Raw genomic sequence first — 24,954 nt, forward strand, 5'->3', positions numbered from 1 at the left:
GCTCACCGTAATTACGTCTGCAAAGACCCTATTTCCAAGTAAGGTCACAGTCTGCAGTTCCGGCTGGACAGGAGTTTTCGGGGACCCTATTCAGTAACTATAGTCACACAGGCAGAGGCGGCGGCTGCGTTGGGGCCAGCCTGTGGGGCAGCAGCGTTGTCCTCAGTTCCAGGCCGGTGCTTAGCAGTGGCACTACCGCCCTGGACACGACAGACAGACAGACAGACAGAGAGCCTCCTCTCATGGAAGCACAACGACCCCAGGACCCTGTGAAGGCCGGCGGCTGTCTAGATTGGGGTGCCCCCTCTGAAGCAGAGAAACAGGCCGGGAGGGTATCAGTCACCCGGCTGTGGAGCAAACTGCCCAAAATCGGGGTCTCAAAACAGCGCTCGCTGTCATTGCCTGTGGCTTCTGTGGTTCAGGAATTCAGATGTCAACAAGATGTCGCCACTTGTCTCTGCTCTGCTGTGTCTGGGGCCTCGGCTGGAAGACTCAAAATCTGGGAGCAGAATCACCTGAAGTCTCAGACGTTCCCTCGACATGTTGCCAGAACACTCACCCGTGGCCTCTCCGCGCGGTTTGGGCCTCCTTCCGGCCGGCACCGGGCTCCCAGGGCCGGTGTCCGGGGACAGAGCGCCTGTGTGCCAGGGAGAAGGTGTGGCATCCTCGCGCTCCAGTGTCAGAGGTCACACGGCATCACTTCTGCCACGTTCTGTACATTAGAAGCGAGTCCCTGAGTCTGCCCATACTCAAGGGGAGGGGAATCCGACCTGCTTTTGAAGGGAGGACTGTCAGAGAGTTTGCAGGCATATTTTCAAACAGTCACGGCAGCTGGGCGGAGCTGGGAGGGCCTCCCTGAGCAGGTGACGGTGGAGCTGAGAGGTGAAGGATAAGGAGCCGATGATGGGCTTAGAGCAGTGGAACTGCACAGGCAAAGGCCCTGGGGCAGGAACCTTTGCTGTGCTGGAGATGTGAGGAGGAGGCGAGAGTGAGCTGGGGGAATGGAGTGTGATGAGGCAGGCAGATGGATGGGGCTGCGCCGTGCAGGGCCTCACAGGTCACAGGGATGGCGTTAGGTCGGAAAAACCATGGGAACCTTCAGAAGCCTAAAACATTTTTTCAAGAATATTTTAGGGGCCAGCCCCGTGGCCGAGTGGTTAAGTTCCTGAGCTCTGCTTAGGTGGCCCAGGGTTTTGCTGGTTCGGATCCTGGGCGCAGACACGGCACCGCTCGTCAAGCCACCCTGAGGCAGCATCCCACATGCTACAACTAGAAGGACCATAACTAAAATATGCAACTATGTACTGGGGTGCTTTAGGGAGAAAAAGGAAAAATAAAATCTTTAAAAAAGAAAAAAGAATATTTTGTTATGGAAATTTTCAAGCCTGTAGAAGCAGAGAGAATAATGTCCTGAGCTCACGCGCCCGTCTCCCTGCCTCCACACCCACATGCTGGTTTCCTGGTGCCCCCGCTTCCTCCTCCGTCTGAACCCCTGTGGCACATCCTGTCATCGGTTGTCTTGCAGACCGTGTCTCTGGGAGCCGAGGACTCCCCTTTCCAGCCTTGCCGTAGTGCGGTCTTCCTGGGTTTCATTCATTCGTTCATCTGTACTGTAGTCAAATACGCGTAATATAAAACTTACCACGGGTGTCCCTGGCACGTTCACAGTGTTGTGCGACTGTCACCTCTGTCTAGGTCCAGAACATTCCCATCATCCCAAAGGAGATCCCCTCCCCATGGGCAGTCCCTCCCTGTCCTCCCCGCCAGCCCTTGGCACCCACCAGTCTGCTTCTTCATGGGTTGTTTTTGGGGTGTAATTTACATACCATAAAATGCCCCCGATCTAATTGTGCACTTGGGGTTTTGACAAAGGTCCATTCCCAGGGAGCCCCCCACGGTCAAGGTACAGAACTTTCCCGTCTCCCCAGGAGACCCTGCCGCCCCGCAGATCTCACTTCCCGCAGCAGACCAGTGCACCTGTGCATGGGCGCTCCCCCTTTGGGGGTGAATGGAGGGTCTGGGCCATCGTGCGGGCCACTAGGGAGGGAGGGCACCCCAGGCTCGGGGTTCCGATGACTCGTGAACACAGTCATCTGGCCTCGGTGTACCAAGCACCCGCCGTGTGCTGGGCCCCTTGGCCAATGCAGCTGTCGCTTCCCTGGGTACTCACAACCCAGCGGGAACAGAACCATGGCAGGATGCCTTTGCACAGGGGCTCTGAGAGGGGCATAGGCGGGCAGGGAGGGCTCCCAGGGTGGAGAAGAGAACTTTCCCTGAGCCCAGCCAGTGCCTCACCCGGCCTGGACCCATCTGGGGAATCTGTGCCGTGAGGAGGAGCAGGGAGCATAGTGCAGGGACCGATCCCTGGAAGGCTTCCTGGGGAAGGTGGTGAGGCTGCTAGGAGGAGCTCAGTGTGCTGGCGGGTGATGTGTGTGCAGGTGCAAACATTGAGCTGAGTCATGAGGGCCACAGAACCCTGGTCCCTCCCCAGGGGCAGCTGGAGGGGCCTTCTAGGGGCTCCCAGGGTAAGCAGCTTGTCCCAAGCAGGGAGTCTGGCAGATCTCGTCGGAACCCTGCCCCTGTGTTTTTAAACCTGCCGATGCAGGTAGCCGTGTGGGCCCGGGCTGTCCTCTCCTCTAACAGACCCCATCTGCCCACCCAGGACCTCGTCTCCCTCTTGCCTGATTCCCACCACACTGCCTCTGTGCTGGTTCTTAAATGTACCTTGTTCCCCAGGCGTATTCCGACCCCAGGGCCTTTGTACTGGCTGTACCCCTGGCTTTACACCACAGCCGCTCCTTTTTGCTTTCTGAGGCCCTGCTCAGACTTCACCTGCCTGCCTCTCTTGAGGGCCTTCCCTGCCCCGGCCCTGGCCCACGTCACTGACTGCATTGCCTGCCACAGCCCTGTCACCATCCAGTACCTCCCTCCTGCTTGTTCGTGTGTTCATGTACGTGGAGGAGGTCTCTCTCCTGGGAGGACTGTGAGCCCGAGTGCTGGATCTGGTCATCTCTGAGCCAAGAACAGTTCCAATACACAGTCAGTGCTGGCACACACCGGCTGCCTGCATGAATGAAGGAGGGAGGGAGGGAGGGAATGAATGTCCGAGCCGAGGTCTGCTGTAGACAGGTTGAGTCCGGGGCTGTGCGGAGGCCGTTGCAGGGAATCTGGGAGGCAGCGGGGAGGGGGCGGGCCAGGGATGGGTTTGATAAGAAGTGGATGCTAAACCCCTGGGACACGGTGGCCAGATGAGGCTGAACGGTGGGTGAAGTCGAGACCATGTCCTGGACTGGTCAGGGCAGAGCAAGCTGCTCTGATACACGGGCCCCCACCTGTCAGTGGCTTCACCCGGAACTAGCTTACCTGTCAGAGCCAGGGGCTCTGGGAGGCGGGGCCGGGAGCCAGACGACGTGGGGGTCTTCTCATTTCTCGAGCTCCTGCACCGGGAAGTTCTGGGTTCTTCGGCTCTGTGATCTAAAGCAAGTTTTGTTTGCTTCAGACACTCTCCCTCATCTGACAGCCTGGCATCAGTGGTGGCCGCTCACCGCCACACGGTCATAAGGGACCCGGCTCCTTCCCCCGGGGTTCTGCTGTCCCCTGGGGCCACTGCTGCCCTGCCATTGCCAGGGGCAGGTGGGGAGGGGGAACAAGACACCTGCCACCAGGGCCTCTGGCCAGCAGGTCTCCAGGCCCCACCTGCGGCAGAGGCAGCCCCTCCCCTGGGCGGGGCACACGTGCTGGACTCGGCCATCTGTGCCTACAGCCGTCAAGTGACCTGGTGGTGGAGCAGCCGCCCGGCTCAGGGCCAGGCCAGGTTCTGGTTGCGACAGGTGGAGCATGAGGAGTCCAGGCTGGTGGCATGGGGGTTCAGGGTAGGGCACTGGGGTCATCCCAGGAGAGAGAAACTGGCACAGGCCTGGGCCCTGGCTCCTTGGGGTCACCGAGCAAGCTGGGGTGGAGGACAGGGGCCTGGCCGGCTGGCTTTGAGAGCCGCCCCCTCTGGGCTGGTTGGTGAGTGTCCCTTTGCCCTTTCTCTGAGACCCAGCAACCCAAAGGTCCTTGTGGAGCCCTCGCCACCGGGGCGCGGGGCCTTTCCCTCTGCGCTCTGCAGAGCGGGTGCTGAGGCTCGGGCAGGGCGCCTGGTGACGCTGTGTCCCCGTCCCCCCGCAGTGGTCTCTCCGTGCTGATCCGCGTGCGCCTGGAGCTGCAGCGGCACCGGCGCGCCTGCCACACGGTCCCGCGCATCTTCCAGGCAGTGGCGCAGCGGCAGCCTGAGCGCCCGGCGCTGGTGGACGCAGCCAGCGGGGCGTGCTGGACCTTCGCGCAGCTGGACGCCTACTCCAACGCCGTGGCCAACCTCTTCCGCCAGCTGGGCTTCGTGCCGGGCGACGTGGTGGCCATCTTCCTGGAGGGCAGGCCTGAGTTTGTGGGGCTGTGGCTCGGCCTGGCCAAGGCGGGCGTGGAGGCCGCGCTGCTCAACGTGAACCTGCGGCGCGAGCCCCTGGCCTTCTGCCTGGGCACCTCGGGCGCCAAGGCCCTGGTCTTCGGAGGGGAGCTGGCGGCAGGTGAGGGCGGGTGGGGACCTGGCCCGGCAGCCGGTGCACCCTAGGCGGTGGGAGGGGCCCGCCCAGCCGTGACCGCGACGTGTGTTTCGGGCTGCAGCGGTGGCCGAGGTGAGCGCACAGCTGGGGAAGAGCCTGCTCAAGTTCTGCTCTGGAGACGTGGAGCCTGAGGGCGTCTTGCCAGACACCCAGCTCCTGGAGCCGCTGCTGAGGGAGGCCTCCACTGCCCCTCTGGCACAGCCCCCTGGCAAGGGCATGGACGGTGAGTCTGGGGTGCATGCCCCCCCGCCAAAACTCAGCTTGTCCCCGCAGCCCCCCGGCCCCACCCCCATCCCCAACAGCCGCATTTCCTGCAGATCGACTCTTCTACATCTACACATCGGGGACCACGGGGCTGCCCAAGGCCGCCATCATCGTGCACAGCAGGTGAGGGCCCGTGCACTGCCCCAGCCCTGGAGAACGACTCCAGGTGGTCTCTCCAGCCGGACCCCCTCCCCCAGCTCCTGTTGGGGTCTTGGGGGCCTCTGGATCCCAACCCAGTAAACCCACAGCCCATCTCAGGACACGGTGCTGCCCTATGCCCGTCCTTGGCCTCCTGCTGCCCTACTCCTGCCCCCGATGGCCCTGCTCCCTTCAGTGGCCACAAGGGGGTTTAAAATCCTAACTCCGACCTCCCCTATGCCAGATTTCCCTGTACCCACCTTGGGACTTAGAATAAAACCCACACTCCCGTTGTGTGGCCCCTGCCACTTCTCTGGTGCTGTTTTCCTCCTCTCCATCCCTCACATTTCCTCAAACCTGCCAGGCTCCTTAGGCCTCAGGGCCTTTGCACGTGCTGTGCCCTCTGCTGGGCACTCTTCCCTAGCTCGCCCCCATGTCTCCTTCTCACTAGGTCTCAGCTCATGTGTCATCTCCCCAGACCATATCCTCTAACCTCCCTGGCTGTGTCACCTTCAGCACGTCTCTGTCCTCTCTCCCTGTTATATTCTGCATGGCACCTGGCACCGTTGACAGTTAATTTTGCTCTTGGCTGCATGTTCCTCTCCCACCAGACTGTAAGCCCCCCGTGAGCTGGGCTGGCTCTGCCTGGGTCCCTTCTGTGTCCCCAGTTCCCAGCACGCTGCCTCTATGCCCGTCCCCTCGGGGATGTGGGTCCCAGCCCCTGCCCTCCCTGCCCGCAGGTTCTACCGCATGGCGGCCTTCAGCCACCACGCCTACAGCATGCGGGCGGCAGACGTGCTCTACGACTGCCTGCCCCTGTACCACTCGGCAGGTAGGCGGGCGCTCCGCGGGGCGGGTGGGCCCCCGGGGACCCCTCACGAGCCCACCCTCCACAGGGAACATCATCGGCGTGGGCCAGTGTCTGCTGTACGGGCTCACCGTCGTCCTCCGCAAGAAGTTCTCGGCCAGCCGCTTCTGGGATGACTGCGTCCAGTACGACTGCACGGTCAGGCCCTGCCCCGCCCTGCCCCGGGGGCTGCCCTGGGTGGGGACAGGCCATCACGTGTGAGCTCACCGGCTCCTCCCCACGCGTGGCAGTGAGCTGAGGCTCCATCCCCATTTTGCATGTGGGGACACTGAGGCTTGACCTGCAGCTGGGATTGGGACCCCACTGCCTGAGCGCCCTACGGCGCTGCCCGCCCATGTCCTGGACCCCGAGGATCTTCTGTGCCGGTGGCTGCAGGGGCCAGAGAGGAGGGGCTGCCATCACCACCTGGTTGTCTGAGCCCGCAGGCACGGGGCTGCCAGGCAGGGTTAGCGCGAGGCAGGACGCCCACCTCCGCTGTCCTGGAGAGCAGGCTGGGGAAGGGCTGGAAACCAGGTGCTGGCACCTTCCTCCAGGAGGAAGAAGGGTGCTGAAGGGAGGGAACGGGAGTGTCCAGGGCCGGGCAGATGGGCAGGTGGGGCCCAGAGAGGTTCGGCCGTTCCCCCAGGTCACGCAGCTGGGCACGGCAGGGGCTCTGGGCACCCTGGCAGACCCCTGGGGCCCTGACTGTGTCTGCTCCACTCTGGAGGGTTTGCGTTCTGCTTGGAGGGTCTTGGGGAAAATTGTTAATTTGAATCTTGAAATGCAAAACAGTCCTTTTTTTTTTAACTTAATTATTGAGAGTTGCAAATATATGTAAATGTGGACAGAAAAAAGTACAGGAGATTCCTGAGCACCCATCCCTGGCCCCAGGCCATCAGTCGCCCAGCCTGCCCTCCACCCCCACCCACGTCCCTCCTTCTGCTTCGTGGTGAAGCAACCCCCAGACAGCAGCGTTTCCTGAGCAGACGTCTCAGGAAAACCTCTGAAAGAGGAGGACAGGTTTTTTTCTTTTAATTGAGATAAAACTCACATACCATAAGACTAACCATTTTAAAATGAACAGTTCACTGGTATCCAGTACATTCACAGTGTTGTGCAGCCACCACCTCTTGTCTGGTTCTAGAACATTCCATCACCTAGATGGAGACCCCCGTCCCCATGAGCAGTCCCTCCTTGTCCCCCTCCCCAGCCCCTGGCACCCACTCATCTGCTGTCTGTGTGGATTTGCCGGTTCTGGACGTTTCATGTACATGGGATCACACACTGTGTGAATTTTTGTGTCTGGTGAGGACTGGTTTTAACACAAAACAATTAAAATCAGAGTCTCCAATTGATATTTGTATGCGCATGTTCACTGCAGCATTATTTACAGTAGCTAAAATGTGGAAGCAACCCAAGGGTCCATCGATGGATGGATGGATAAACACAATGTGGTGCATCCATATGATGGAATATTATTCAGTCTTAAAAAGGAGGAAAGTTCTGACACATGTGCCAACATGGATGAACCTTGAGCACATTATGCTCAGTGAAATAAGCCAGTCACAAAAGGATGAATACTGTGTGACTCCCCTCATACGAGGTCCCAGAGGAGTCACACGCACAGAGACAGAAGGCAGGATGGAGGGCGCCGGGGGCGGGGGGAGGGGGTGGGGAGTTAGCGTTTAATGGGACAGAGTCTCAGTTTGGGATGACGAACAAGTTCTGGAGACGGATGGTGGGGACGGCTGCTCAACCATATGAATGTACCCAACGCCCCTGAACTGCGCAGTTAAAAATGGTTACAATGGTAAATTGTATGTTATATATTTTAACATAATTAAAAAAAAAACCCACAACAACAAAACCGTAACTTGAGTACCACTGTCACAGCCAATGGTTAGGTAAGACCACACATAGCAACCAGTTGCTCGTCTGATAGGGATCCTTTTATGTGTGGTGCCGCTGTGTCTCTCCCTCCCTCTCTGTCCTCTTGTGGCTGATTTATTGAAGGAGTGGAGCTGTGTGTCCCGTGGTGCTGTCCTGCTCCGGGGTTGCTGAGCGCCCCTCACAGGCCCCCTGGCCCTGCTGCCTCCCGTACACTGGGAGGTGCGTCCAGCACAGTGTTTCTCGACCACGGCGCTAAGGACATCTGGGGCGGGGTCTTTCTCTGTGGCGGGGCCGTCCTGTGCACTGTAGGGTGTTGAGCAGCATCCCTGGTCTCAAATCACGTGATGCTGCCATCACTCCACCTCCCAAAGGTGACAGCTAGGATGTGTCCCGATGTTGCCAAGTGTTCCTGCAGGGCAGAACTCCCCGTGGGTGAGAGCCCCTGGTCTAGATGTTTGATCGGCTTCAAATTCAATTCTTTTGGCAAGGATTCCTTGTGGGTGGTAGCATGTCCCCCAACTGAGAGGCCCGTGGCGTCTGGCAGTCCCTGCTTTTGTCCTTGACACGCCACGTTGCATCGGGCACTGGTCCCTTCTCCGGGCCCCTCGTAATTCGTTCCGTTTCCTAGAAGCAGAGTGTCTGTGTCCGAGAGAAGGCGCGCAGTGAGGTGCTCTCTAAGGAAGAGAGGACGGGGCCCTCAGAGGCCGTGTTTAACGAGGATGCCGGGGAAACAGGAGCGTGCGCTTGGGTTTGGAAATCCCACCTCCTGGCTGTGGGATCAGGGAGACTGCTGGCTGCTGTTTTGTTGGTGGCGGCGGCCACAGGCCCAGACCGACAGTGCAGCCATCCTCATGGGAGGCAGCAGATGGGCAGACAACAGGCCCCTCAGCCCATCCCCATCCGGGGGGCTGCATGTGTGTGGCCTTTGTCTCCCACACCCCTCAGCGTGCGGGGTCACCCCAACACAGGACGTTGCAGCGGGGGCCCCAGGCCAATGATCCGCTCCCGCCTCCTGTCCTGGTATGGCCCTGCAGACTGGAGGTCATGGCATGGGGCACCCGGTGTCTGCCTCTCTGAGCTGGCCCCAGTGGTCTTCCCCTTAGTCCTGGGTCTGTCTGAGGGTCTAGGCCAGAGATAAAGATCAGCCGTTTGCTCTCAGTGTGGATGTGGCCACCGGGGCATCATCGTCACCCTCGGCTGCCTCGATCATGGCTGGGTTGCCCCTCTCCTGGCCTGATTTCTGAAGAGGACAGTGGAGAGCTGCTCAGAACATGGCTGGCACTATGCGCTGACAGCCTGGAGGATGGCTCTGTAGCTCAGTAGGACTTTGTTGAGAGGAACCAAAACGCTAATCCTAGCCCTAACCTAAACCCCGGCTTTCTTGAGGAAAGGGATTTATTAGCTCATTCAAGTGAGGAGGCCACTCAGTGACAGCTTGAGGCATAGTTTGATCCAGGAGGGCCTCTAGCTCTCTTTGTTTCTTGTTTTCCTCCTTTCTCAGTGGGGCCCTGATTCCAGCAGCTCCGGTAGAGAAGGGTCTCTCTTCCCACTAGTCCATCAGAAGTCCCAGGGCAGATTCTCATGGGCCTAGCTCTGGTCACATGCTCATCCTTGAACCATTCAGTGGCTGGGAATGGACTGGGCTGATTGGCCAGGCTGTGTCACATGTTCTGTCCTGGAGATGAGGTGGGCTGGGCCACACCCAAGGCACCTGGCTGGGATCCTGGAGGCAGGAGAGAATTCACCACAGTGAGGTTTTGATCTGCCCTGCCCTGGGCTTGCCTCCTGGTCAGCTGCCAGTGATCTGGGCGGGCTGCTCCCCAGTGCCTCCATCTCCAACATGGAGACTTGAGAGGATTAAACAGGTGAGCTCTGTGCTGGGGGTTGGGGTTGGGGGCGGTGTGTGGCCAGTACATTTGTTGAGTCATCAGATACTTAGCAAGTGCCTGCTCAGAAAACACCTCTCAGTGGTGGTGACATTTGAGTGGAGACCTGAGGGTCCAGATACATCCAGAGGAAGAGTGTTCTAGGCAGAAGGCACAGCATATGCAAAGGCCCTGAGGAGGAGCCTGGTGTGGCAGAGCTGAGTGAGTGCAACAGATGGAGGGAGAGGCAGTGAGGGCAGCGGGCCAGATGGAGTTGGCTGCAGGCAGAGATCTGCACTTCCCCGTGGGGGGTGGGGGGAGCGGAGCTGGGAGCACTTCCAAGCTGTAATGATCAACTTGTCAGCTAATCCTGAGCGTGTCAGGATGCCCAGATTCACATAGAATTCTACCGCTTATAAGCCTTGGTCCAGTTTACTTACTGTCTGTGAGCCTCAGTTTCTCCATCTGTAAAATGGGGAGGGTCACGATTCAGAAGCCAAGCCAGTGGTGAGAACTCAAGGGCGCTGGGGGTGTCCGGGAAATGACCTCAGGAGGTGGCGCCGTGAGACGGGGAGGGAGGGAGCCCTGCAGGAGGCGCCAATGAGCAGGTGGCTCTGCGGGACCCGGGGCTTAGTCCCTCTGCGGACCTCGGGGGCGCCGTAGAGCGTGCCCCTGGGAGCGGTGCCGCCCTGGGGGCGCTGGGCTAAGGGTCTCTCGCCTGCCGGACCGAGTGAGCCGAGAGGAGTAAAGGGCCGGCCGCCGCGCCGTCCTCCTCCTGAAGGCCGCTTTGTTCCTAGCCGGCTGGGGGCGGCTCGGGCTCTCGGCCGCCCCCGCCCACCGGCCGCCCCCCGCCCCCCGCCCCCCGCCCCCAGGTGGTGCAGTACATCGGCGAGATCTGCCGCTACCTGCTGCGGCAGCCGGTGCGCGAGGCGGAGGCCCGGCACCGCGTGCGCCTGGCCGTGGGCAACGGGCTGCGGCCGGCCATCTGGGAGGAGTTCGCGCAGCGCTTCGGTGTGCGCCAGATCGGCGAGTTCTACGGGGCCACCGAGTGCAACTGCAGCATCGCCAACATGGACGGCAAGGTGGGCGCGATGGGCCTCGGGCTCCTCCCCGGGCCCCCACAGAAGGGCTGGGCCAGGGTGCACGGGGCGGGGCGGAGGGCTCGGGGCACCCCGGCACACCTGGCACGCGGGGACCCTCCTCCAGCATGCACAGTTTGTCATGTGACTGTCGCCCCTGAGTTTGAGTCCACGCTGCGGCTGTGTGGCCCCGGCAGGTGGCTCAGCCTTTCTGAGCCTCAGTTTCCACCCGTGGTGGTTGCAAGGGAGAGCAGAGCTCTGGGGGACCCAGGGAGAAGGTTGGGGTGCTGATTGCTTCCTACTGGGCAAGTCAGGCTCCTTGGGCCTCAGTTTCCTCATTTATAAAAGGGGGTAACAGCTCATTGGGTTTGTTCTAATCACCCAACATCATGAGCTCAGCAGGGGGGCCCCACCCCAGCAGGCTGTCTGCAAACAAATGCTTCTATGATTAGCAATTATCATCATCTCCATTCTTCCCTCTCTCTTCTACCCCCTTATCAGGCCCCTCCCGCCCAAGGCCAGGAACAGATGATGAGAATAGTGACAGAGCAAGCGCCTGGGGACAGGGACTCTTGCTGTGTTGCAGGCTGCAGGGTCCCCAGCCCCTGGGAACAAGCCCAGCTCCAAGGGCGCCTGTGTGTTGAGCGGACAGCCCAGAGCACGGTGCCGTGCTGGCACAGGTTGCTGCCGTAGCAAACCTCCGATGGCGGACAGCAGCACACGCCCAATAGACAGGCGCTTCTTTCCTGGGACTGAGATAGGCAGGGTGACACACAGCGGCGGCGGGCAGAAGCTCTGTCAAAGCCCCCGCATGCCTCAGGGTCACTCCAGGTGTCCGCCTCCTGCCAGCACCGAGGGTTTCATGGACCAGGAAGTGGCGGCCGGCTGACAGCAGGCTGGGAAGGCGGGAGGAGGGGCATGAGTCCTGGGGGAGCCCTGCACTTGGTACCCTCATTTTTCTGATCACTCCAGATCAGAGTTGGGGTGACACTGAGGATGCTAATTCCAGGCCTGGGGCAGGAAAGGCAAGGTGTCGGGTGTAGGGGGAGGACACCGGGCCACTCTGGGCTCCTGCGACTCAGTCCGCCCTCATCCCAGGTCGGCTCCTGTGGCTTCAACAGCCGCATCCTGCCCCATGTGTACCCCATCCGGCTGGTGAAGGTCAATGAGGACACCATGGAACTCCTGCGGGATGCCCAGGGCCTCTGCATTCCATGCCAGGCCGGTGAGCGGGGCCCCCACTGGTCCCCCAGGGAGCTGGGGCCTCCACCCCCTGCCCGCCCAGCGCAGCCTGAGCGCAGCCTCCTCCCCAGGGGAGCCTGGCCTCCTCGTGGGCCAGATCAACCAGCAGGACCCACTGCGGCGATTCGATGGCTACATCAGCGAGAGCGCCACCAGCAAGAAGATCACCCACAGCGTCTTCCAGAAGGGCGACAGCGCCTACCTCTCAGGTGTGCAGACCCTAGGGACTGGTGTGGGGATGGTGGGCCCCCGTCTCACTTCCCCCCTCTCCCCTCTGCCAGGTGATGTGCTGGTGATGGATGAGCTGGGCTACATGTACTTCCGGGACCGCGGTGGGGACACCTTCCGCTGGCGTGGGGAGAACGTCTCCACCACTGAAGTGGAGGGCGTACTGAGCCGCCTCCTGGGTCAAACAGATGTGGCCGTGTATGGGGTCGCCGTACCAGGCAAGCTGGGGCTGTAGGGGTGGTCCTAGGGTATGGCGGCCCCAGAGGAGCCCAGCCAGGAGGATCTTGGAGGTACAGGTGTCCTTGGGCAGTGCACGACCTGGACAACTGCACACAACAGCCTGGGTGGGAGCACTGGATCTAGAGTCACCTCTCATGGGTGATGTTGAGCCTCAGTTTCCTCATCCAGAAGACGGGATCATGAAAATGACTGTCTCAGGGTTGCAGGGAGTGCAGCAGCAGCTCAATAAAACGTGTGCTGCTTTGGCAAGTGTTATCCCAGGTGGACGGGACTGGAGATCAGAGGCCAGGGGCCACTGTTTGAGGGTGTGTCTGTTCCCACGGTGCGGCCAGTGGTGATGTTCTCAGTTGAGCCTCTGTCTCCAGGAGTAGAGGGCAAAGCAGGCATGGCTGCCATCGTGGACCCCCACGGCCAGCTGAGCCCCAACGCGCTGTACCAGGAGCTACAGAAGGTGCTGGCGCCCTACGCCCGGCCCGTCTTCCTCCGCCTCCTACCCCAAGTGGACACCACAGGTGCAGCCCCTGCCTGTCTGTCTGTCTTCCGTCCGTCCATCTGTCGGTGCGGCAACTGTTTATTTATTTGTCCTGGTTCAGCCGCCGTGCCATGTGTGACATGATGGTGTGTGGGCAGCTGGCACTGTGGGCTTGGGCAGGGCCCTTCTCTTGATTTATTCACATAGGTATTTATTTCCATTCCTCACTCCACCCCCACGAGGCCTCCTGAAATGTGTGGTGCATTTCTTCATTTTCTGCATTTTTTTTAATTGAGATTCATAATAGTTTACATCTATGTGAGATTTCAGTTGTACGTTATTTCTTGTCTGTCACCACATAAGTGCTCCCCTTCACCCCCTGTGCCCACCGCACCCACCTTCCCCTGGTAACCATTGAACTGTTGTCTTTGTCCATGTCTTTGTTTATATTCCACATATGAGTGAAATCATCTGGTGTTTGTCCTTCTCAGTCTGGCTTATTTCACTTAATGCCCTCCGGGTCCATCCATGTTGTTGCAAATGGGATATCTTTGTCTTTTTTCTGGCTGAGTAGTATCCCATTGTGTATATATACCACATCTTCTTCATCTAATCATCGGTTGTTGGGCACTTGGGTTGTTTCCATGTCTTGGCTGTTGTGAATAGTGCTGCAGTGAACGTAGGGGTGTGTGTTACTTTGGGTTGTTGATTTCAAGTTGTTTGGGTAGACACCCAGTGGTGGGAGAGCTGGGTTGTATGGCAGTTCTACTTTTAGTTTTTTGAGGAATCTCCATACTGTTTTCCATTGTGGCTGCACCAGTTTGCATTCCCACCAGCAGTGTGTGAGGGTTCCCTTCTCTCCACACCCTCTCCAACATTTGTTATTTTTGGCCTTAGTGATTGTAGCCATTTTAACAGGCGTTAAGGTGGTATCTTAGTGTAGTTTTGATTTGCATTTCCCTGATGATTAGTGATGTTGAACATGTTTTCATGTGTTTATCGCCCATCTGTATATCTTCTTTGGAAAAATGTCTGTTCGTATCCTCTGCCCATGTTTTGATTGGGTTGTTTGTTTTTTGTTGTTCAGTTGTGTGAGTTCTATATATTATGGAGATTAACCCCTTATCAGATATATGATTTGCAAATATTTTCTCCCAATTGGTGGGTTGTCTCTTTGTTTCGATCCTGGTTTCCTTTGCTTTGCAGAAGCTCTTTAGTCTGATGAAGTCCCACTTGTTTATTTTTTCTTTTGTTTTCCTTGTCCGAGGAGACATGGTATTCGAAAAGGTCCTTTTAAGTTCAGTGTCAAAGAGTGTACTGCGTATATTATCTTCCAGGAGTTTTATGGTTTCAGGACTTACCCTCAAGTCTTTGATCCATTTTGAGTTTATTTTTGTGTATGGCGTGAGATAATGGTCTACCTTCATTCTTTTGCATGTGGCTGTCCAGATTTTCCAACACCATTTATGGAAGAGACTGTCTTTTCTCCATTGTATGTTCTTGGCTCCCTTATTGAACTTTAGCTGTCCATAGATGTGTGGTTTTATTTCTGGCTTTTCAGTTGTGTTCCATTGATCTGTGTGTCTGTTTTTGTACCAGTCCCATGCTGTTTTGATCACTATGGCTTTGTAGTACATTTTGAACTCAGGGGTTGTGATGCCTCCAGCTGTGTTCTTTTTTCTCAGGATTGCCTTAGCAATTCAGGGTCTTTGGTTGCCCCATATGAATTTTAGGATTCTTTGCTCTATTTCCGTGAAGAATGTCATTGGGATTCTGATGGGGATTGCATTGAATCTGTAGATTGCTTTGGGTAGTGTGGACATTTTAACTATGTTTATCTTCCAAACCATGTGCATGGAATGTCTTTCCATCTCTTTATGTCATCATCGATTTCTTTCAGTAATGACTTATAGTTTTCAGTGTATAGGTCCTTCACCTCCTTGGTTAAATTGATTCCTAAATATTTTATTCTTTTTGGTGCGATTGTAAATGGGATTGTATTCTTGAGTTCTCTTTCTGTAAGTTCGTTATTAGAGTATAGAAATGCACCTGATTTTTGTAAGTTGATTTTGCACCCTGCAACTTTACAGTAGTTGTTGATTATTTCTAATAGTTTTAGATGGATTCTTTAAGGTTTGCTATATATAAGATCATATCATCTGCAAACAGCGAGCGTTTCACTTCTTCACTCCGTGTATGGATTCCTTTTATTCCTTTCTCTTGCCTAATTGCCCTGGCAAAACCTCCAGTACCACACCCTTGTCTTGTTCCTGTTCTCAGAGGGATGGCGCTCAGTTTTTGCCCATTGAGTATGATGTTGGCTGTGGTTTTGTCATATGTGGCCTTTATTATGTTGAGGTAATTTCCTTCTATCCCCATTTTGTTAAGAGTTCTTATCATAAATGGCTGTTGGATCTTGTCAGATGCTTTCTCTGCATCTGTTGAGATGATCATGTGATTTTTCTTCCTCATTTTGTTAATGTGGTGTGTCACATGATTGATTTGTGGATGTTGAACCCTCCCTGTGTCCCTGGTATGAATCCTACTTGATCATGGGGTATGATCCTTTTGATGAATTGCTGAATTCAGGTTGCCAATATTTTGTTGAGGATTTTTGCATCTATGTTCCTCAGCGATATTGGCCTGTAGTTTTCCTTTCTTGTGCTGTCCTTGTCCGGCTTTGGTATCAAAGTGATGTTGTCCTTGTAGAATGTGTTAGGAAGCATTCCGTCTTCCCTGATTTTTTTAGAATAGCTTGAAAAGGATAGGTATTAAATCCTCCCTGAAAGCTTGGTAGAATTCCCCGGGGAAGCTGTCTGGTCCTGTCCTTTTATTCTTTGGGATGCTTTTGATGACTGTTTCAGTCTCTGCTTGTGATTGGTCTGTTCAGATTCTCTAATTCTTCTTGATTCAGCTTTGGGAGGTTGTAAGAGTCTAAGAATTTATCCATTTCTTCTAGATTGTCTATTTTGTTGGCATGTAGCTTTTTGTAGTATTCTCTTATAATCCTTTATATTTCTGTGGTATCCATTGTTATTTTTCTACTTTCATTTCTAATTTTATTTATCTGAGCATTCTCTTTTTTTCTTTGTAAGGCTAGGGGTTTGTCAATTTTGTTTATCTTCTCAAGAACCAGCTCTTTGTTTCATTGGTCCTATCTTTTGCCTTTTTTGTTTCAATTGCATTTATTTCTGCTCAGATTTTTATTATTTCCCCCTTCTGCTGACTTTGGGCTTTGTTTGTTCTTTTCCTAATTCGGTTAGGTGTAGTTTAAGATTGCTTATTTGGGTTTTTTCTTGTTTGTTAAGATGTGCCTGTATTGCGATGAATTTCCCTCTTAATACAGCTTTTGCTGTATCCCATATAAGTTGGTATGGCATGTTATCATTTTCGTTTGTCTCCAGGTATTTTTGATTTCTCCTTTAATTTCTTCAATGATCCATTGCTTGTTCAGTTGCATGTTGTTTAGTCTCCACATCTTTGTCCCTTTCTCAGCTTTTTTCTTGTAATTAATTTCTAGCTTCATAGCATTGTGATAGGAACAAGTGCTTGTTATTATTTCAATTTTCTTAAATTTATTGAGGCGTCCCTTGTTTCCCAACTTATGATCTACCCTTGAGAATGTTCCATGTGAACTTGAGAAGAATGTGTTTTTGGATGGAGTGTTCTGTGTATGTCTATTAAGTCCATCTGGTCTAGCTTTTCCTTTAATTCCACTCTTTCCTTGTTGATTTTCTGTCTGGATGATCTAGCCAATGATGTGAGTGGAGTGTTGAGGTCCCCTACCATTATTGTGTTATTATTAATATCTCCTTTTAGGCTTGCTAATAGTTGCCTTGTGTACTTTGGTGCTCCTGTGTTGGATGCATAGATATTTATAAGTGTTATGTCTTCTTTTTTTTTTTTTCCTTCTTCTCCCCAAAGCCCCCAGTACATAGTTGTGTATTCTAGTTGTGAGAGCCTCTGGTTGTGCTATGTGAGACACCACCTCAGCATGGCCTGATGAGCGGTGCCATGTCCGGGCCTGGGATCAGAACTGGTGCAACCCCGCGCTGCTGAAGCAGAGCATGCGAACTCAACCACTCAGCCACGGGGCCAGCCCGTGTTCTGTCTTCTTGGTGGAGTGTCCCTTTGATCATTATATACTGCCCCTCTTTGTCTCTCTTTACCTGTCTTATCTTGAAGTCTACTTTGTATGGTACAAGTATTGTAACACCTGCTTTCTTTTGTTTGCCATTAGCTTGGAGTATCGTCTTCCTTCCCTTGACTCTGAGCCTGTGTTTGTCTTGGAGCTGAGATGTGTTTCCTGGAGGCATCGTATTGTTGGGTCTTGTTCTTTAATCCATCTCGCCACTCTGTGTCTTTTGATTGGAGAATTCAATCCATTTACATTTAGAATGATTATCGATATATGAGGCCTTAATGCTGCCATTTTATCACTTGTTTTCTGGTTCTCCTGCATTTCCTTTGTTTCTTGTCCTGTGTATTTCGGTCTACCAATAGAGTTATATAGTTTTTTATGTTGTGTTTCTTTGTTTTCTCCTTATTTATTATTTGTGTCTCTTCTGCTTTTTTGTTTAGTGGTTACCATGAGGTTTGTATGCAAATTCATGTAGATAAGATAGTCCATTTTCTGATGGCCTCTTATTTCCTTAGACTAAACCGATTCAGTCCCTTTCCTCTTTCCCTCCTAAGTTGTTTTTCTCACATCTTATTCCATCTTGTGTTGTGAGTTTGTGGTTAAAATGACAAGATTATCTTTGTTTTTGGTGTTTTCCTTCCTTTACCTTTAATGTTATACTTGAGTATTTGCTAACCTGTTCTTATGTATAGCTACAATTTTCTGATTCTGTCTACCTATTTATCTCCTTACTCTGTGCTTTGTAACCCCTTTCTCACTTTTTTTTCCCCCAGGTATGAGGGCCTTCTTGAGGATTTCGTGTGTGTGTTTGGGGGCTGTCTTGTGGCTATGAACTCCCTTAGCTTTTGTTTATCTGGGAAAGTTTTTATTTTTCCCTCATATCTGAACGATATTTTCACTGGATAGAGTATTCTTGGCTGCAAGTTTTTGTCCTTCAAAGATTTGAATATGTCATTCCAGTCTCTCCTAGCCTGTAAGGTTTCTGCAGAGAAATCTGCTGAAAGCCTGACAGTGGTTCCTTTGTAGGTTATTTTCTTCTGCCTTGCTGCCCTTAGTATTTTTTCTTTGTCATTCACTTTTGCCAGTTTCACTACTATATGCCTTGCAGTAGGTCTTTTTACGTTGACATATTTAGGAGATCGGGCAGCCTCTTTCGCGTGGATTTCCAGCTCCTTCCCCAGCTTTGGGAAGTTCTCTGCTCTTATTTCTTTGAACAAGCTTTCTGCCCCCTTCTTCTCTTCCCCCTCTGGAATACCTATAATTGTTATGCTGTGTTTCCTAATTGAGTCGGATGTTTCTTGGAGACTTTCTTCATTTCTTTTTAGTCTTAGTTCTCTCTCCTCCTCTATCTGTAGCATTTCAACATGTCTATCCTCGATTATGCTGATTCACTCCTCTAGGGTGTCCGCTCGAGTGGTCAGGAAATCCATCTTTTGTTTTGTCTCATCGACTGTGTCTTTTATCTCCAATATTTCTGACTGGTTCTTCTTTATAGTTTCAATCTCTTTTCTGAATTAGCTCTGACCTTGTTGAATTGTTTCTCTCCATTCTCTTTTAACTTGTTGAGTTTTTTGGTGATAGCTATTTTGAATTCTCTGTCATTTAGATTACATATTTCTGTGTCTTCAGGACTGATTTCTGGTACTTGTCATTTTCTCTCTGGTCTGGAGATTTAGTACAATTTTTGATACTGCTAGAGGGCTTTTTTCTTTCACATCCTGGTATTATTTGATCGCAGTTACTGCCTATTGCCCCTGGGTGGGGGTCAAGAGCCACGTGTTCTGAGCCCTCTGAGTTCCACTGGGATCACAGGCACTGGACCTGGTGCTGAGCGGGTGGTGGGGAGGGGCGCTTTCTCCTGCGTGCTTTCGTGCTTTCTGGGTTTTCTCGCTCTGTTCTCCCTATCTGCTCTCCTGGGGTGTTGGCTTGATGAGGTCACCCCCTGCAATAGCTTTCACCCCAGTAGGGGGCTTCCCCGGAGGCTGCCACAGACCTCAGGGATCTTTGATGTTCCCTCCAGCGGGCGTGCCCTCCCCCTCCTTCCCTCTTGCAGCCCAAGCACAGTCTTCTGTGGAGGGAGCGAAGTTTTCTCTTACATGCTTCTGCCTCATCCTGGGGGGCCTCCAGCACCTCCACCCTCCGACATGTGGCTGCATGGGTCTCTCAGACATCTTTTGTGTTGTGTGGATTCCTCTGATGGAATAGGAGTGTCTTTTTGTTGTATGGTGGAGAGGAGAGATCACCAAGAGAGCTCGCTCCCCTGTGACGCTGACGTCACTCCCTTCATTTTCTGCGTTTTTCTGATGACTGGGTAGTTGAGCAAGTCCTCTGGCGCCTCTGAGGTTTCCTCTTCAGTAACTCGCCTCTTCCTGTCTTCTGCCCGTCTCTGCAGTGCCTCACTGTTTGATTTACGGGAGTTCGTAATAGTCCAGATGTTAATTCCTTAGTGGTTTCAGACACCGGAAGTCTCTTTTGTTTTGGAGTCTGTTAACTTTGTCTGCAGTGGCCTTTGTTGAAAAGAAAACGTTAATTTTGTTGCAGACTTTTTTCTAATCTTATGGTTTGTGCTCTTCAAGTTTTGTTTTTTCAAAAAAAACCTCCAGTGTCTAGAGGTTTTTAAAACCTCTAGAACTCTAGAGGTTTAGAAAACCTCTGGTTTCTAGCGTTTTTTAAAAAAACGTTCCCAGTTTCTAGAGCACACAGGCGTCCTCCTCGATTTTTCTACTAACTCTAACCCTTAGGTTTACCTTTCACGAAACTCTTCTTTAATTGTCCACTGTAAGGAGTGCACACTTTTTCTTAAGGGCTCAGATAGTAAATATTTTTAGTTTCGCAGACCATACCGTCTCTCTTGCAACAAGTCAGCTGCACCGTGTGGTACAAAAGCTGCCGTAGACAATGTATAAATGAATGGGTGTGGCTGTGTGCCAAACTTTACTTACAAAAACCTGTGGTGGGCCAAATTTGGCTCTCGGGCCACATGGTGCTGACCCCTGACCTACTGTGTGACAGACCCAGCCCTAGTCTCATAGGGGGTGAGCATGTGACCAGGCAGGGACTTCACAGAGTTTCAGGCTGTGATGGGGGTGGTCAGGGAGGCCTCCCTGAAGGAGGGGGCATGAAGCTGAGATCTGAAGCACAAGGGGATTGGGCAGGTGAAATGGAGAAGAATGGCCCGGGCTGAGGGGATGGCCTGTGCAGAGCCCAGGAGGTGCAGCAGAGGATGGTGAGTTGGGGGTCCTGGAAGCCCCCTGCCAAGTCCCCACCACTTCCTCACCTCCCCCGCTCCAGGCACCTTCAAGATCCAGAAGACGCGGCTGCAGCGCGAGGGCTTCGACCCCCGCCAGACCTCGGACCGCCTCTTCTTCCTGGATCTGAAGCAGGGCCACTACCTGCCCCTGGACCAGGGGGTCTACACCCACATCTGCTCTGGCGCCTTCGCCCTCTGATGCTTCTCCTCCGCTAGCTGGACTTCTGGCCAGGCCCGGTGAGCGAGGCGCGCCTGAGCCGGACAGCCCTGCCTGGGGGCGGCCGAGCTGCACTTGGGGCCGTCCTGGGGCTGAGAAACTGGACCCGGGACCCTGGGAGGAGCCCGCATCTCTCTGCTGCCTTCTCGCTCCTCTCCCTCATCCCTTTGCCCTCTCAGTGCCCGCCCTGCCCGTATTCCCTCTCCGGCGTCTGCGTGTGTCTCTCTTTTCCCTAGTTCCCGGCCTTCCTCTGTCCCCTTGTGCCCTCACCTCTTCCTCCTCCATCTCTCCTCCTCTCTCCTCCCCCGTTCTCCTGCCAAGAACCAAGCGGACATTTCCTGGGGCCGCAGCCTGTACAGGGCCCAGCTGCCCTTGGGGCCATGACCGGGAGTGGGGCTCATTGCCTCCCTCTCAGCTGTGCCTTCATGAGCCCCACCTCAACCAGGCTGCTAGTCCCAGGACACCAGAGCCTGGTGTGAACCCCAGGTGGGCCCTCTGCCCTCCCTGCTCAACGGAGAAGTGGGTGGTCTGCATGGCCCTTCTGGGTCCAGGACGTCTGCAGGGGACCTCCCAGTGAGCTGGAAATCTTTCCCAGGCTGGGCCAGTTGCCTTTTGCACTTCCCATCCCTGGTGTGGGTCTCCCCTGCTCTGCCTGCCTTTCCTGATGCTCCAGAAGCTTCCAGAATTGACTGTGACCACTTGGATGTCACCCCTGCCTGGATGTCTGAGTTCAGGTGTCTTGGAGTTCCTGCTGGAGGACCTGAAGACTGTGTGGATGGCTGCCCACACACCACTTGCGTGTTCACCCGGCAGAGGACTCTTGGGTGTCCCCAGCCAGTGTGGCTGCTGGCGGACCCATGGGAGTGGCAGAAGTAGGGTCGGGGAGGTCTCCTACAGGGTGGTGCTGAGATGGCCTCTTGGGCCTCAGGGGTTCCAGCCCATTGACTGTCCCCACTGGCCTTGCTAGTGACAGCTCAGACCCTGTGTTGGTAGTGACATTTCACACACCCCCGCCGGCCTTGTTGGTGGCTCCTCCCGGACACCCATTGTTACAGCGAGCCACGCAGACTGCCCTTCTGTCTGTCCCCCGCAGCCCTGTGCGGCCCCGTGTGCAGTGGGGCCGGCCGGGAGTGCCCCTGTTGTTTCGCATGGCCTTTCCAGCACCAAGCTTTTGTTTCCTACTCGAGTATAAGAAATAAACCTGCAGGGCATCAGCTGCCTAGTGGGAGCCCAGTGGTTTGGTGTCTGTCCCCAGGTGGCACAGAACCCTGTCTGAGTTTCAGAAGGGAGGACCTCACAGGGAGCACATGCTCACCAAACATGAGCAAGAAGACACACTTGGCCTTTTCTTGCTGCCCCCTGTTGCCCGCTCACCCACCGGCAAGTGCAGGGGGCCTGGGCATGGGGGCGTACGGGTTAGCCTTCTTGCTGCCTCCCTGCAGCCTCTGGGGCCTCTGGAAGCCCTCTGTCAGCGTCAGTGGTCCCAGGGCAGGGCCAACCGGCCTGCCTGTGGGTTCCAGCAGGTGTGCAGGGTGGCCCAGAGGTGTCCTGGAACGTCTGGCTGCCCCCAGGAAGGGTGCCCCTCTATGTATGGGGCCAGCAGGTGTGGCCATAGCCCTGGATGAGAGCCACTGGGCCTGCAAGGGTGACTGAGCTGGGAGTTGAACCCAGGGCATCAAGCTCCGGAGTTTATACTCTCAGCTCCCACCTTCTGCTGGCCCCCTCCGGAATTAAAATGTCTGTCTCACCTTGTCTCCACTTCAGGAGACAGAGGAAGAAAGGCTTGTGATGATAGAGTATTTGCTGGGAAGGGCCACTGAGGGAGAAGCCCTGGGGATGCGTGGGGGATGGATGAGGCCTTGGCCAGCTCAAGGATGGATGAACCGTCCATGTGTGGGGCTGGTCCCTGGACGCCCACAGTCTGCAAGGAGAGGGATGCAGGGTGGAACCCTTGAGATGCCCTCAGAGTGGGTGCAGGATGTGCTGCTGGGGATGGAGCCCCCTGGTGTGCTGATAGAACAAGTGCATCCTGGGTAACATCCTTTCAGACGTGACGACCACCTCCAAGGGTGTCATCATGGTCCCCGTTCTTCAGATGGGAAAATTGAGGCACGGGGAGGCGGGAATGAAGGAGCCAGGGGCTCCTGGTGAGAAAGTGTCCTGACAGGGACCTTTCTGTTCCAAAGCCTGTGACTCTGGCTGCAGCAGCCTAAGAAGTTCCCTTTGGCCTGGCGAGAAAATAATCCTGATGACTCTTAGGATCGGGCTCTGTTTGTTTTTTAAATTAATAATAGACTTTATTTTTTAGAGCAGTTTTAGGTTTACAGAAAGATGAGTGGAAAGCACAGCGAGCTTGCGAATGCCCTCTCACCGTGTAGGCACCACTGCTTCCCGTTACTGACATCTTGCCTTGACTGCCGCATGTTACATTGATGGGCCCATGTCCATACGTTATTATTAACTCAAGTCCGCAGTTTCCATTAGGGTTCCCTCTTGGTGGTGTACATTCTGGGTTTCAACAAATGTGTAATGACCTGTCTCCCCTTACAGTATCAGACAGAATAGTCCCACTGCCCTGAAATCCCCACTGCTCCATCTCTTCACCCCCCACCCAAACCCTGGCACCCCTGCTCTATTTACTGTCCCCATAATTTTGCCTTTTCCAGAATGTCGTACACTTGGGATCACACAATGTGTGGCCTTTTCAGGCTGGCTTCTTTGACTTAGCAAGATGTGTTTAAGGTCCCTCCATGCCTTTCACGGCTTGGGAGCTCTGTATTTTTTATGCTAGATGAGAAGCTCTGGGACCTGTCCCCAGGGACCCTCGGTAAGGCAGGAGAAAGCTGGGATCAGAAGGCACTGTGCCCGAGTCTCTCCTTTATGGATGTCCACAGAGGGGATGTTTGCATCTGTGATGTGGGAAGAGAGACTCGCCCCAGCCTGGCGTCGACCTGTGGGCCCTGAGAGGCAGGGGCCGAGAAGCAGCTGCCAGAGAGGGCATGTGGGGGAGGGAGACGGGATGATGACAGCCTTCCGAGGAGAGGTGGCTGCAGGCTGGGCCCTGCCCCACCCCCTCAAGGGTCTCCATCACGCTGGAAAAGAGCCCCCACTCTTCGGCCAGCGCTGCCATCCTGCAGGCTCTCTTCCTGCTCCGGCAGCCGGGCGTTTCCAGCCTGTGGCTGACTTCCTCGCCTTTGCCCCTGCTGGCTCTGGTGTTGGAACCGCTGTTCATCCTCTCCACAGCCGGCCAGCTCCTCCTGCTATCTGTCTTCATTGAGACATCATCACATATGATAAAACGCTCCCTTTTAGGTTGTACAACTTAGTGGCTTTTGGTACATTCACAAAGTTGTGCAACTGTTACCTCTCCCTGGTTCCGAACGTTTTCATCACCCCAAAAGGAAACTTGATATCCACTAGAAGTTGCCCCCCATTCCTCCTCCCCAACCCTGGCAACCACTCATCTGCTTCTGTCTCTATGGATTTGCCTATTCCGGGTGTTTCATATACATGGGATCATACACTGTGTGTCCTTTTGTGTTTGGCTTCCTTCACACAGCATGATATTTTTAAGATTCATTGGGGTTGTAGTTCATTCCTTTTTTTTTTTTTTTTTTAAAGATTTTATTATTTCCTTTTTCTCCCCAAAGCCCCCTGGTACATAGTTGTATATTCTTCGTTGTGGGTTCTTCTAGTTGTGGCATGTGGGACGCTGCCTCAGCGTGGTCTGATGAGCAGTGCCATGTCTGCGCCCAGGATTCGAACCAATGAAACACTGGGCTGCCTGCAGCAGAGCGCGTGAACTTAACCACTCGGCCATGGGGCCAGCCCCTGTAGTTCATTCCTTTTTATGGCCAAGTAATATTCCATTGTGTGGATGGACCACATTTTGTTGAACCATTCACCACTGGATGGACATTGAGATATTTCCACTTTTTGGCTATTACGAATATGTTGCTGTGAATATTCACATACAAGTCTTTGTGGGAACATTTGTTTTTAATTCTCTTGGGTATAAACCTAGGCGTGGAAATGCTAGGTCATATGGTAACTCTTTAATCTTTTGAGGAAATGCCACTGTTTTCCAAAGTGATTGCACCATTTTATATTCCCCCAGCAGCAGTGTGTGAGAGTTTGAATTTTCCGTCCTGGCCAGCCCCTCTTATATTGTCTTATTATAGTCATTCTAGTGGGTGAGGTGGTATCTCATTGTTGTTTGGATTTGCATTGCCCTGATGACTAATAGGCAGGACATCTTTTCATGTGCTTATTAGCCATTTGTATATTTTCTCTGGAGAAATGTCTATTCAGAACTTTTGTCCATTTAAAAATTGAGTTATTTGTCTTTTTACTGAGTTGTAAGTGTTCTTAATATATTCCAGATACTAGGCCCTTATAAAACATACGACTTGCAAATTCCTCCCGTGAGTTGTCTTTTTGCTTTCTTGATAGTATCCTTTGAAACACAGAAGGTTTTCAT

At 53.9% G+C, this 24,954-nt stretch overlaps 1 protein-coding gene across 20 annotated transcripts in view; it reads left to right on the forward strand.

Moving 5' to 3' along the window:
- SLC27A1 (solute carrier family 27 member 1) overlaps window positions 1-24,893 on the forward strand; it is a 38,746-nt gene extending 13,853 nt beyond the window's left edge. For 11 of the 20 annotated variants that reach the window (XM_070587382.1, XM_070587381.1, XM_070587377.1 and 8 more), the window contains 12 exons: window positions 4,171-4,565; window positions 4,663-4,824; window positions 4,919-4,988; window positions 5,744-5,835; window positions 5,900-6,009; window positions 10,478-10,687; window positions 11,783-11,909; window positions 11,998-12,135; window positions 12,208-12,372; window positions 12,760-12,906; window positions 20,299-20,494; window positions 21,070-21,702. In XM_070587382.1, coding sequence (XP_070443483.1) covers window positions 4,171-4,565; window positions 4,663-4,824; window positions 4,919-4,988; window positions 5,744-5,835; window positions 5,900-6,009; window positions 10,478-10,687; window positions 11,783-11,909; window positions 11,998-12,135; window positions 12,208-12,372; window positions 12,760-12,906; window positions 20,299-20,456 — 1,774 coding nt within the window. In that variant the 3' untranslated portion in view covers window positions 20,457-20,494; window positions 21,070-21,702. Of the gene's footprint in view, window positions 1-4,170; window positions 4,566-4,662; window positions 4,825-4,918; window positions 4,989-5,743; window positions 5,836-5,899; window positions 6,010-10,477; window positions 10,688-11,782; window positions 11,910-11,997; window positions 12,136-12,207; window positions 12,373-12,759; window positions 12,907-20,298 lie in introns of all 20 variants that reach the window. The other 9 variants (XM_070587372.1, XM_070587370.1, XM_070587368.1 and 6 more) reach the window with 1 other exon arrangement.
- Window positions 24,894-24,954: the final 61 nt, after the last annotated feature.

Source organism: Equus przewalskii, chromosome 20, assembly GCF_037783145.1.
Source record: "Equus przewalskii isolate Varuska chromosome 20, EquPr2, whole genome shotgun sequence".
NCBI classification, from domain to species: domain Eukaryota; kingdom Metazoa; phylum Chordata; class Mammalia; order Perissodactyla; family Equidae; genus Equus; species Equus przewalskii.